Source organism: Delphinapterus leucas, chromosome 13 (genome assembly GCF_059928025.1).
Source record: "Delphinapterus leucas isolate spDelLeu-1000000601 "Yukka" chromosome 13, BTC_Dleu_Yukka2, whole genome shotgun sequence".
In the NCBI taxonomy this organism is placed as follows: Eukaryota; Metazoa; Chordata; class Mammalia; order Artiodactyla; family Monodontidae; genus Delphinapterus; species Delphinapterus leucas.
The window spans coordinates 71853002-71867468 of NC_143141.1; the positions used below are offsets into that span (position 1 = coordinate 71853002).

Here is a 14467-nt window from a genome sequence, read left to right on the forward strand (position 1 = left end):
GAAAAAAAAGCACAGAATATTTTAAAATATAAAAATAATGAACAGTGAAAGCCAAAAAACCAACGAACCAATGCTTCAAAATCCTGAGGGGAGGGCTTCCCTGGTGGCGCAGTGATTAAGAATCCACCTGCCGATGCAGGGGACACGGGTTCGAGCTCTGGTCTGGGAAGATCACACATGCAGAGGACAACTAAGCCCATGCACCACAACTACTGAGCCTGCGCTCTAGAGCCCGCGACGAGCCACAACTACTGAAGCCCAAGCGCCTAGAGCCCATGCTCCACAACAAGAGAAGGCACTGCAATGAGAAGCCTGCGCACCGCAACGAAGAGTAACCACCTGCTCGCCACCAACTAGAGAAAGCCCGCGCGCAGCAACGAAGACCCAACGCAGCCAAAAATAAATAAATAAATAATTTTTAAAAAAATCCTGAGGGGAATTAGTTCCAACCCAAAAGTCTGTATCTTCAAATTATCAATCAGCTGTGAGGATAAAGACACTGGTAGACATGGACGGCAAATTATTGAGATTTTGCTTGTCTTCCAGGAAGCTACCAATTTGTGTGTGTCACCAAAAAGAAGGAATAAACCAACAAAGAGAAAAATGGGATCCAGGAAACAGAGGCTCCATCTGGCAAGAGAATTTTCAAGATGATGAAAGGCAATCTCAGGATAATCACTGGAAGAAAGCAGAGAAGTCCTCCAAGAAATAAATGAAACTGGAGGGAAGCCTCCAAAGATTAAATAACTGATTGATTAACTGATGTGTCTGAAAATAAATGAGATTTACACTGTTGCAGGAATGAGACTGAACTAATGACAGGTATATACAAAACTAAGCAAATGAACAATAAAGCAATTATAAACCCCAAGAAAAGCAAAATTTTGTGCCAGAATATAAACAGTACAGTCCAAGTCTCATCTGTAACAATATTTAATTAGGCATAATGTGAACAATGAATACTGCTTAATCAAAGTGTGACATTACAATATCGGGAAAATAGGGACAGAAAAAGGTAGAGGCTAAGAACTAAATCCTCATCGTCTATAGTAGGAAATCAACAGATAATACCTAAAATGGAAAATAAACTCAGTTACCTATAGCGTAAGAATGCCAAGAATGAAACTGGAAACAAAATATTGTATCAGACAGCACAGTTTGGATGAAAGCTCAGGCTGTGATTCAACCTATTTCTTAACTGTAAAACAGGGATGGGGACCACCTCGCAGTGTTACAAATACAATACTGTGTATAATATGTTGAACGGTGCCTTGAACATTATTAGTCCCTATGTGAAGAATGTGACTTGGTGAACTCTCATCCAGACAGCATTTAAAAAGTACAGCTGTGGGCTTCCCTGGTGGCACAGTGGTTGAGAGTCCGCCTGCCGATGCAGGGGACAGGGGTTTGTGCCCCAGTCCGGGAGGATCCCACATGCCGCGGAGCGGCTGGGCCCGTGAGCCATGGCCGCTGAGCCTGCGCGTCCGGAGCCTGTGCTCCGCAACAGGAGAGGCCACAACAGTGAGAGGCCCGCGTACTGCAAAAAAAAAAAAAAAAAAATGTACAGCTGCATGGGCCCCACCCCTGACCTAGTGGATGAGAATCTCCACAGGCGTCTCTTTACAACTATGAGTATGGAAACTACCACCGCAGGTAAATGGAATGAACTTACTGAACCTCTAGGCAAATGATTATTCTCTGCCCCTCCAGCCCCAAACCCTCCTTAAAATTCTAAGCCTCTATCACCACCCCTTCTGCTGGGTCTTGCCTTTCATGTATTACTTCAAATTCAATTTGCTTAAAAACTAAAACCACTTCCCTCTTCCGAGTTTCTATTAACTGCACCACTAGACACCTAATAAGTTCAGAAAGCTGTAAACTTAGTTACATTTTATTTAACTCCTTTCTTCACTCAATAGCACCCCCTCCCCCAATCCTACCCAAGATTCTTCTTGGTTGGTACCTTTTCCATTCTTTCTTCCCACTCTTACCATCCTACACCCGGACTATTACAACCACCACCCAGGATCTAGCTTCTCTGCCTGTGCACTAGCTCCTTCCCATATATTTTACACAGTGCTAGCAAATTTTCTTCCTAGAGCATTATTTTGGTTACTCTGTTCCCAAGACATTGACCTTCAGTGTCTCATGCTTGCCAAACAGAATCTAAAACTCCACAAAAGAAGTTTGACTACAGTACAAAAACACTGTGCCAGAATTCAAGACAGCAAGATTAGAACTCCCCTGCCACTTATTAGCTGTAAGACCATGGGCAACATTATCCTCCTTAGGGTCCTCATCCACATAAGTTCAACCGCATTCAACTGTCCACATTCATTGAGCATCTACTATGCAGTCAATCACAGGATTAGGTGCTTGAACTAGAAGAGCTGTCTGAGATTTTTATCTATGACACTTAAGGCCAGACTCTCTTATAAGCTACTTTGGCTCATATCCTCCACCAACCATTATTCCCTAATATGGGCCTCCTCTAAATGCCTCTACTGGGTTCCAAGTAAATCTTTAACTTCCCTTTCGCCTAGCCTTTGTTCCTGCCACATCCCCACCCTCAAAAGGATCCTCCCACCCTCTTCTTTCCAAATCTTACCTCTCCTAGAAGACCCAGTTGAAAACCCTTCTCTTCCACCAGGCCTTCCCAACACTATCCTAATCACTTGACCAGTAATTACTTGCTACCTTATGGCATCTCTTGTGCAGTTATTTTACTCTTGTACCATTATTTAACTTTTCTGTTAAAATCTTCCATGTCCAATTTGATTAAATGTTCCTTGAGAACAGTCTGTAACCTTACTAGTGTCTACATTCCCCACTGTGTCCAATATCAAACTTTACTTACATCAAGAATATAGTCTTGATTTGTCAAACTCTAATGCATTCCCAAACAGTAACCAAGTTACCCCAGAACCATCAATGTTACTCACCACTTTACTTTGCACGTCTGTGTGTTCCATTCCACAATATGTTTGTCATCTGAACAACTATACAAACAGCCATTGTCTTGATGCCACTGTATGCAATTGACTTTGTTGTCATGTCCACCACTCTGCAGATTTTTTTAAAAATTAAAAGAAAAAAAAATAAAGCTCATCTGTTATGACAACATGCACCCTAGAATCATTACTAAACACTTAACTAAAATGTTAGGCCTTAACCTAACTAAAAAAGCCTACCCATTAACCTAACTAAAATGCATCTATCCATTTCCAATATCAAAAATGAGATAAATCTTCTATAACTTTATCAAATGTTAACTTTCCCTTCTCCTCTGCTGGAAAAACATACTTCTACATCATAAGTCAAAGGACACTAGTCCTAAATGCCACCTGCTTTTGACAGGAATGCCAGCACTAAGCATGATAAAATGCTTCATGTACAGTGGCAAAAAGTTTGGGACACTTGAGTGAACTAATAAAGTCAAATCTTAAAGGGTTTAAAAGCATGTCTAGTTAAAACTATCCTTGAAAATCCCTTTATACCAAAACTATCTCTCAACTTTAGAAATCAATGTTCCTTCAGGGAAACACTAAATGTTTCCTTGTGTTGCAGCTCATACCATATGAAACTTTAAACACACTCAGCACAGCAACATGCTGGCTCACTCAGAGGCACACAGGAATGGAGAAATCAACTGGGAAAGAGCAAATTCAAGTCTCCCGTCTCACACACATTCCAGGACAAGCTCATTCAGCAGAATTAAGGTGCTAAATCACCTACACTGTGAGCAATTATTGTTTTCATTCTTTCCATCTGAATTCACATTAAATATACATACAATGAGTCACCACTGTGTACACATCTAAACATAAAAGTTAAAACTCAAAATCACTACTTCCATCATACAGATTGGTCCCATCTCAAAAGAAAAATATTTTTCAAAAATATTTATTTTTTGGCTGCGTTGGGTCTTTGTTGCTGTGCGTGGGCTTTCTCTAGTTGTGGTGAGCAGGGTCTACTCTCCGTTGCGGCACGCGGGCTTCTCATTGCAGCAGCTTCTCTTGTTGAGGAGCATGGGCTCTAGGAGCGTAGGCTTTCAGTAGTTGTGGTGCACGGCTCAGTAGTTGTGGCTCGCAGGCTCTAGAACACAGGTTCCGTAGTTGTGGCACACGGGCTTAGCTGCTCCGTGGCATGTGGGATCTTCCCGGACTAGCGCTCGAACCCGTGTCCCCTGCATTGGCAGGTGGATTCTTAACCACTGCACCACCAGGGAAATCCAAAAGAAAAGTATTTTTAAATGCTAGGTTCAGTTACTTCCCTTCCTTCCTACAAGCTGTCTACTCAAAGAACTAAGTCCTACATTATAGCCACACACACAAAGAACAGAACAAAGGATATGAAGAGGTAAATTCCATAGAAAGAATTCAGTAAGAAAATTTTTAATAGTAATTCAAGAGATACAAAGCAAAACAAAGTGACATTTTTAGTCTGTTCATCTACCAATTTGTTTAGCATTATAATATCCACCCTGGTAAGATTACAGGGCACTATCATACGTTGCTAGGGGCTAGCGTACCTTTTTGGAAAGCAATCTAGCAAGTGTCCACTCATTCATTAGTTACTCATTCAACAAACATTTACTCAATACCAATTACATGCCAGGCACTACACTAGGCACTTTCAATATATAATTATGTCTAAATCTCAAAGTCATGCAACGTAGGTTATATAATACTGAAGAGATGAGAAGTTATATTACTTATCCTTGATCATATAACTAGCAGGATTCAACCTCAGGATAGACTAGTCCAAAGCCTGGGCCCTTTCTACCTCACCACATCATCCCAACACTCCTTGCCCTGACCCTCTTGGTTCCTTTCTAATAAACTCATTTCCTGTTAAAGATTTATATATAATCCTGGGAGGTATCAAATTGATCTAAAAAGGAGTTCTATGCTCCATCAGCATCATGTCTGCAGCCACAGTAACTGAGTAAAGCAGCTATCACGGTGCACCAGATACTAGGTACCTGCTGACCACAGAAAACTGACCAAATCAAAGGATGGGACCCAAACTATAGTGGGGTAAAAGCCCACGAGGACTACATTCAACTTGGAGGAAGGAGGAATAAAGGGAGATTTCCTTTACATATACCTCTGAATACTTTAAATTTTTTTCAGTTGTATATTATTTTTATAATCTTTAATATAAAAGCAAGTGATATATTTTTATTTTTATTTTTTAAATAAATTTATTTTTTTTTTTTTGGCTGCGTTAGGTCTTCATTGCTGCGCGCGGGCTTTCTCTAGTTCCGGCGAGCGGGGGCTACTCTTCGTTGCTGTGCGCGGGCTTCTCACTGGGGTGGCTTCTCTTGTTGCAGAGCATGGGCTCTAGGCACGTGGGCTTCAGTGGTTGTGGCATGCGGGCTCAATAGTTGTGGCTCACGGGCTCCAGAGGGCAGGCTCAGTAGTTGTGGTGCACAGGCTTAGTTGCTCCGCGGCATGTGGGATCTTCCCGGACCAGGGCTCGAAGCCGTGTCCCCTGCATTGGCAGGCGGATTCTTAACCACTGCACCACCAGGTAAGTCCCAACAAGTGATATATTTTTAAATGCAGATATAAAATCAGATAAAAATTTTCACCTATCAAATTAGCTGGGTTTTTTTTGTTAGCCTTACTGCTGTTTTAATGGAATAATCAACGATGGCAAAAACACTACTGAAATACACGTACCGTCCTTCCACTGCTGATACAGTACAAATTAGAAAAGCTTTCAGAAAATTGTTATACTATGTATAAAAAGGCTTAACACTCACACCTTTGACTCATTAATTACAGGTTAGTAATTCTGGGAACCCGTGTAAGAAGAAAAGAGTTTTATAACAAAAAATCGGAAACTACCTAAATGGTCAGTACGAGTTAAACCACCAATGGACCACCCCATTTACAGGATTTTATGCAGTCACTGAAAATGTTTATAACCAGTTCTCGACAAATATGGAAATTACTCATGTTGTAATTTAAAGGAAAATATCAGAATACAAAATAGATAAACAGACAGAACCCAACTGTATTTTTTAAACATATGCATAAAGCAAAGAAATATGCAATCTATCAAAAGAGGTTCTCTCGGTGATAAACTTAGGTATAACTGTTTTCCCTTTTCAACTTCAGGTAGTTCCAAATTGTCTATGGATAGATGTTACTTAAAAGAGAAAACATTCTTTTATTCATATATACAGAAAGCATTCCTATATACAGACAGGAGTTAAGTGAACACCAAAAACATACTGTAGTAGACACTGTCTGAAATACATTATGCCAGTTAAGTTACTGTCTTGCAGCACCAAGCCCTCACTTCTCTGCTCTGGACGCTGGGGCTGGGACTCTGCAAACCCCATTTCTGCTTTGCCAGCTGGATCGTTAGTAGGCTCCCCCAATAAGGGTGCAGGAGGGAGACAAGGCTGGAGGAGGAACAACGGAGGTGTTCCTTCCTGTCTCCCAGTTTGCATCACCCCAACATTTCTTCACCCCAGCAGGGGCAATCCTTTTGGCAGCAGCTGAACCCAATATGCAGTTTTTTCAACACCTGGAGAACCAGAGACACCAGCAGTCAGCTAAAACCCCCTCCTCAGAGGTCTGGACCTTAAGTCTATGGCGCCACTCTCCCTCAAGAGACATCAGCACAGAGAGCAATACCTGCTTCTCAAAGGTCTGAGTTTCAGCAATAATTCCACCACCTCCCTCGTTCCCTAGCCCTGGAGGCGGTGTGCTCCTTCTGCAGCTGCTGTCTGTGATGCTCAGAATTCTTTCTACCCTTTCTTATTTTAAGCCTAGTCAATAGTTCTTCACACTCTTCATATCCTGACCTATAATAATGACTAAGTTACCTATCACAGCTTTAACAAATATTACTGTTCAAAATTTTAAATACGGAAAGGGCAGAAAAATGCCCCCATACTGCAGATCCTATAGCATATCCTGAGCTGCTTTGTTTTTAGTAAGTCTCTAATAATCAGTTTCCTGTCATCGCTCTTTTATATAATACACACACACACACACACGCATACTTACTATCAATTTACTGTGTAATTCTCCTTTTACTGTACTGTATAATAAAATACTACCAACTGCTGTACCAAGAGCCAACAAGTCAACCTGGTTACTTGTCCCTATAGCTTCTGATTTCCTTTTTTTCCTCTGTGGACCTTCCTGGAAAAAAAAGAAAAAACAATTTTTTACTTTATTATTTCAAACACTGAAACATCATTAATGCATAAATGCAAATGCCCACTAGCCCACAAATGAATGTGACTGCTTCTAAGAAATTTTTTTTTTAAAGTGGAGATGTGATTTGCTCTCAGATGATTTCTTTCTCACTACTTAGAAAATAATTACTCCAATGGAAAGAACTCATAATACTCTGTCCCCATCTCCTACCTCTCTGAAAGGAAGGCAAATAGGATAACTGAGTATGCTCTTGGTAGTATTCTACTCTTAACAAGTCCGAACAGCCTCAATGCTGCTTCCACTTCTCGGAAACCAACCATTCCCAACAGGAAGTGAAGCCTCCACTCCGAAGCAAAGAGATTACAGATCCATACACAGGCAGCCAATGCTTTCCCCCTCCCCACCTCCCCCAAAATCTTTCCTTGCATTGTGGCTTCATTTTCAGGAAAAGGGACTCAAATGTTTTCATATTTATAAACATACAATTACCTCACTTAAGAGTCAAAAAATGGTTGTAACTCGTACAGCAGTGCAAAGCACACACTAAAGAAGTTGTTACAGTGACTCTTTAAGGGTCAGTATGAAAGTTCCATGTTGTCTTTGTGATTCTAATGACTTAAGAGGCACAAGTTTCAATCTAGTGTCAAACAGCCCAAGACTTCTTTGATTTAATTCAAAAAATGAAACGAACAGCTCATCTATCCATCAGAAAGACAACCAATTGATCACAACTTTAGAGTACTACTTTAGAGTTTATAATGCTGAATAATAATTTTGAATTTTGAATTTTTTCTTCCATATGTTTATAATTTTTTAAAACTAAAGCTTGCTAGCCTATGTTTTAGCATAAAGAAGTTCTGAGAAATCCATTCTTTTAGTGTAAAAGAGACCAATATTACAGAAAAGAGAACATTTTCTCCATAGTGGAAGATCTTTGCTCCACAGCACAAAAAAGCAGCCCAGGATACATAAAATCTGCCCAACCCAGAAAACCACCAATGAAAACTACAATGTTACCAGTGCATAAAGAAAATCAAGGAGCAAATTTATAAGGCATTTTCCATTTTTTTCTCTTAGTTATCCTCTAGAGATGTTACATTTGAAGAATTTGATTCATTGGACGCTCTAAGTCAACAAAAAGTTAAAAGATTTAATAAAAAATAAGATAACTTTAAATACAGAAAAAATAATGAACATTTTGCAAGTCCTGAGAAATGTATCCACATTAATAAACTCAAAAGGGAAGTCACAATTAATAGCCAAAGTATAAAAACGTCTGATGGTCCCCTCAGTAACATTCTTAGTCAGGAAATGTCCTAGGCCCCACCTTCAGTTACATGAATTTCTAAAGCCGCCTCTGAATGAATCCAGAGGGCAAATGTGGTTTCTGCATAAGGTTACGGACATAAACACCTATTTCAGGCAAGGACAATAGAGGAAATTATACCAACCTACTACTACCTCATCAGAAACCTCTCCTCTGAAAGATTCTAGAAAGTATTTCTTCTATTCTTGGTTTTCCCCAAATCAAATTAAAATTATCTACAATGAGGTTTCTAACGTATGAAACATAGGCTGGTCCAAATATGTATATGTTTTTCTGCAGATGTGAATTTGCATTAAAAAGCACAAAGAAATTTTAGAAATTAAACGTTAACATATTCAAAGCCCTGATTTCCCTATCAGCAAAATCTCTATTTTTAGGAGAAGCAGAGGCTAGTGGTAGGAGTTATCACAGAATCTATGCCCAATTTTGAGGATCACTGGTCTAAACCTAAATAATAATCCATTAATTAACCTCAAAGAACTAATGACTCATGTATGTTTTCTCCGAGTTGGATGATCTTTTTAAAAATAACTTCCCATTCAGCAGGATGTGCATGTCCAAAAAAGTAAGACATCAACCAGATAGGAAGTTTATATAACCAATGTGCATTTTAGTGAAATCTACTATTTTAACTATTACCCCATTACTAAATATTTCTGAAACCAAGAGTTTAGTGGTACTGATGATTATAGATTATGACAGACTTTTGTTGGCATTTTCTATCAGAACCTGTTATTTCTGTGATCAAAAATTTCAGTGACTCCCCAGAGAAGAGTAAATCAAAAAAACTGTTTGGTAGGGCTTCCCTGGTGGTGCAGTGGTTGAGAGTCCACTTGCCGATGCAGGGGACGCAGGTTCGTGCCCCGGTCCGGGAGGATCCCACATTCTGCGGAGCGGCTGGGCCCGTGAGCCATGGCCACTGAGCCTGCGTGTCTGGAGCCTGTGCTCCGCCACGGGAGAGGCCACAGCAGTGGGAGGCCCGCGTACCCCAAAAAAAACAAAAACAAAAACTGTTTGGCATTCAAAAGCATCCACAATTTGCCTCCAAACCACCTTTTCCAGTCTTATTTCCAATTCCATCCTTACATTGCACTCCCTAATCACAAATACACTTTCCCATTTGCTTTTTCCTCTTTTGGGAGGGGCCTTTTTCTTTCCGTCTCAATTATCAATTTGGTTAAAAATCGATCCTTGCTTCAAGGTCCACCTCAAATATGATCTCTCCACAAAAACCTCTCCTTTCAGACACAGTATATCTGAATTGTCTGTATTTCTTCCTTAATGTCTTAGTCATACTGCTTTGTTTCATGTCATGTGCACATTAATTACATGTGTAAATATATAAAGTGAATGGATAGGGTAGGCTAAAAATTTAGTTCATATATCTGTAATCAGAAAATCTGAGTTCCAGGGAATTCCCTGGAGGTCAAGTGGTTAGGACTCTGGCGCTTTCACTGCAGGGGCCCAGGTTCGATCCCTGGTCAGGGAACAAAGACCCCACAAGCCTCGTGGCGTGACCAAAAAAAAGAACAAAAACAAACAAAAAAAAGAAAATCTGAGTTCCAGAAAGTACCAGGAACGAAGACCAAAAGGATTCGGTCTATTACTTAGACTAAATAGTCTTTTCCAATGTGAAGGGCTGACCGAGCTAAGCAATAAATGCCAACAGCAGTCTCAAGAAAGCAGTATTTGATCTAGAAAGCAATCAGAAGGCTGAGTGAGTCTAAATGTGCATGATTTATAAAAGCAAGGCATAGTACAAATGAAGTGAAGACAGAGGGGAAAGCACATCCAGGTGATGAGAAGTCTGATTTTGATCAATTAAGCCCTGACTTTTCAGACTAAGATCCCAGAGTAAGAAAAGAGTTTACATGGAAAGCCAATACACACACTCATAAAAATGTGTATATAGCTGAAACAAGTTTCACCAAAAAACTTATCCTTTACCATGCAAAATACACTCTAATATTGTCTACTTCATCACTGTAATGCTGTCACAACCCACTAAATCTATTTCACAATCCACTAATGGTTCAAAACCTATTTTTGAAAAATACTGACCTCTAGTCACTGAAAATTATGGCAAAGTTTCAAGTTTCACTCTGCAATTAGTCTCCTATGCCATTTCTTGGCCTATCTTAACTGTCACTTACTCTGGCAAATGTCTAAGTTTCACAGGTAACAATGAACAAAATGTGTGCATTTTACATGTAATTACATACAGTATGTACATCAAAAACAAATTCTAATACACAGGAACTTCTATTTCTGCCAATAAGATTTATTAGGCAAACCATAGCCTTTTGAAGTTTAAACACTGGAGAGACCTTAAGACAGAGCATTATACAGGAACACAACTGGATTGTGCTGCGTCCCTAAGGATTAGGACTGGGGATGCTCAGATTTTTCCTAGAAACATCCTTAATGCTGCTGCGCTTGCCCTGTCCAATGCCTGAAATGCCATGTGCCTCCTTTAATAAGCACTAAGCCATATGGGGTCATTTTAACTACAGTGACAGCAAAGTAACATAAATGCATTTATTGTGGTAGCCAGTCTGTTTCTTCAGGGCTCTACAGCAGTTAGAGAAGGAAAAATTGAAAAGTTTGGATCTTAAAGGAACAATGAAATAGCAGGGTCAGTTCCTGGGTAGCTCAGCCACTTACTGTGTGCCTCTGGCATATCATTTACCATCTCAGCCTCAGTTTACACACATAAACCTGAGGAACTCTAAAAACAGCATCCATGCATAGTCCATCAATCCATCTCCTTGCACTTTTCTCATCATCATCTGAGGTCCTCTTCCCCCCAGGCTCCATCACCCAAATAAAATGCTCAGCTATATGATATACACAAAAATCTTCTAAAAACTACTGTGACATAAATGCAAAGAATTATAATCATTTTGTGACCAAGAAGCAATCTAATTTTTATAAAAATTTATGAACCACTGCTTTAGCTCCTGTTACCCAAGAAACCCAGCACCAACTCATTTTTCTCCACTGATAAGAGTAATGTCACCAAACTCTGTCCTTGGGTGGCAAACTGCCAGTTACTGAACCAGATGCAGAATACTCCTACTAACTGATTTACATGTAAAATAAGGGCTTAAGAGAGCATCTTAAAACTTAAGTGGCAAGGATCATAACCCAGGGACCTGGGAGCAAAGGTAGAAAATGAAGAGTGATTTGTAGCAACCGCTATCTTTAAAAATCACATCCTCCCAACTCTCAATTCTGTGACTCAAGATCTAAGGTTACAGTAAGAGCACTGGACCAGGAGTCAAAGTACTTTGACTCTAGTGGCTACAGCTACTTCACTGGTTAATAAGGCTTTGGAGAAGTCATTTAAACTTTCTTAGTTCTGATTCTCAGTTTTTAAAAATGTAACAATTACAGGGCATTTCACAGAGTCAGGTGACTAAAGTGAGAGCGTACAAGTAAAAGGACACTGAAACCTGTTAGAACTTTTTTTTAATGTAGTCCAGCTCTTTTTCAAGGAGGCCTCCAAAAGTAAAGTGCTCAAGGTGACAAAACAAGTTTGAGTCCTGGGTATGAAACCAAATCTAGGTATTTTTCTATTGTGTCAGACTGCTATAAATAATCCAAAACTGACTTTTAACAGGAAATTTAAGACCAGGCAAAAGTTTTACTCCTGACACATACAATATGATTGAAAGTCAAGAGAATATCAAGTGGGTGACAAATATGTGCCAGCCTAATATGAATGATTTGTTCCAGATAATAGAGAGTTGGGCTCTAAATACCTGCATTCTAGTCCTGGTTCCATTTTTGGTTTTTCGCAAGTTGCTTAATTTTCCAAAGCCTCAGTTTCTTCTTCGCGAACAAAGCAAAAAGTTAGTCTTTATCTACCTTGCAGGACTAACCATGCAAATAAGAGGTAATAACAATTAACACTTGCAGCACTTACATGCCAAGAACTACTCTCAATGCTTTATGCATCATTAAGTATGTTCACCTTCACAACCACTCGATGAGGTGAGCACTATTATTCCCATTTAGAGGCACAATTCCTACGATGAAGCCAAGCCTGGGTTCAAAGCGAGGAAGTATAGTTTGGGTCCATGCATCTAACCACTGCTCCACATTTCCTCTCACCATTAGAATTATTAACACTTTACGAGACCGTTAAAATACAAACACAGGAATTTGAAAAGGAGAAATATGCAGAGTGCTGTCATCTTAATGACAACTGAATTTTTTAAAGTCCTAGTTTTGTGCTTGACTTAAGGGCCCTGATAAGGTCTCTTTAATGATCAACAGGAGTCACTTCATCCAGAAACTATGAAAATCAAGCTTAAGATCTGAAAAACACCTAAACATACTCATCCAAAGTATAACAAGTTAGATGTATCCCTACTTTCAACCTAAAAAGTTAGCAGAAAGTTTCCTAGGATAGTCAGGTGGAGTTAAGATCTATACTAAACACTAACTGTTTTTTTTCTTTTTTTGTGTGTATGTGTTTAAATACTAACTTTTTAAGGTTTACACACAGTGTCAGCTAAATACCACACAACTCAATACCTGATGCTTCCAAATCACACTGCACTGATTCGGGTTGGCTACCTTATACACGCAGTTCCCACGTGCGTGTGAAATAGTGCTGATGTAGCCAAGTGACTCCACAGTGAATGACATCTTTCATTGAATCCCTAAGAGTGAGAAACCTTCCCTAACTCAGCAGTGCCCCGTGTAAGAGAAACTCCACCTGGACTCACGTTCATTAAGTTAAACTACAACTTCACTTTACCTCCATATCCTAATGCAGACTTCAGACTTGGGGAAAAGGGGATGTATAAAGGGGGAGCCGAGCAGATGTTAAAACTTTAAAAGCAAGAAGGTTCAGATGGCTTACAATGGAAACGAGTCTGGGAAAAGTCAACACTTTCAAATAGTCACATCCTGGACGTGGAAGAGAACACGTGGTGAGCCGGCCCCCAAGAGTGGGGGGTGGAGGGGGGTGTCCGGAAGCAAGGAAATAGACTTGTTCATTCTAACTGCCCAGCGCAAGGCCGATGAGCCGGGTAGGGGTCGGAGAACAATACAGCCCCAACGTGGGGCTCTGTCAAAACCCAGAGCTCTGAAAAGCGCAAGCAGGAGAGCCAGGCCTGGTAGCAGGAAGCCGCTCCTGGGGGACCCGGGGCCTCGGAGAACATGGCGGCCCCCGCGACGGCTGGGCCCAGACCACATGGAACCCGCCAGGAGGGCTCCGGTCCGCTGCCCGTCGGATCTGGCCGCGCCCTCTCTCGTTGCCCTCAGGACAGGCCACGCACGGGGCTGACGGTGTGGGCCCAGCGCGCGCCTCCACCGCGCTCTGTGCCTCCTCGCCTCGGGCCTCGGAGGGCCACGCGCGATGCCGGATCGCGCGCCGCCGGGCCGCGAAGCGCTGAGGCTGAGCCTGAGCGGCCACCCGCCCCGCGCCATCCAGCTCGCTTTACCTTGGCCTGCAGCCGCGCTGGCGCCCAGGCCAGGCAGGTGCAGGTACCGCTGAGGTGCGCGGAAGGCACGTACTCCTGTTGCAGCCGGTTGCTGGCTGTCTCCCACACTCTCAGGTGACCGTCTGTAGACGCTAAAGCGAAATAGGCCTGGCTTTGCGGGGAGAAGGCGCAGGGGATCCCCGCGGGGGAGAAGGGGTCCGCAACACCTCCGCCACCCGCCGCCATTGCTGCTCTGGCTCCGCGGCGGCCACGTGTTCGCCCGTGCGCAGGCGCACCGGTACGGGGCGGGGCCTGGAGGGGAAGTGGGGCGGAGGGAGTGCAAGGAGCAGAGGGAGTGGCTCTTCGCGACGCAAGCGAGCGTTGGACGGCCTACCTGTGGACGGTGGCCCAGTGGGCTCAATACTAACTTGTTCTGGGGACGTGTGGAGGGGCTTGACAAGACTCCTTCCTTTAAAAAAGAAAGAAAGAAAGTTTTGGGTTTTTTTTTTTTTAATTTAAAT

At 41.6% G+C, this 14467-nt stretch overlaps 1 protein-coding gene across 1 annotated transcript in view; it reads right to left on the minus strand.

Annotated features, from left to right (window-relative positions):
• WDR43 (WD repeat domain 43) overlaps positions 1 to 14207 on the minus strand; it is a 47172-nt gene extending 32965 nt beyond the window's left edge. The window contains exons 1-3 of the mRNA XM_022574156.3: positions 13968 to 14207; positions 7029 to 7166; positions 2943 to 3064 (exon numbers count right to left, since the gene is read on the minus strand). Coding sequence (XP_022429864.1) covers positions 2943 to 3064; positions 7029 to 7166; positions 13968 to 14192 — 485 coding nt within the window. The 5' untranslated portion in view covers positions 14193 to 14207. The remainder of the gene's footprint in view (positions 1 to 2942; positions 3065 to 7028; positions 7167 to 13967) is intronic.
• Between the last annotated feature and the right edge of the window lie 260 nt (positions 14208 to 14467).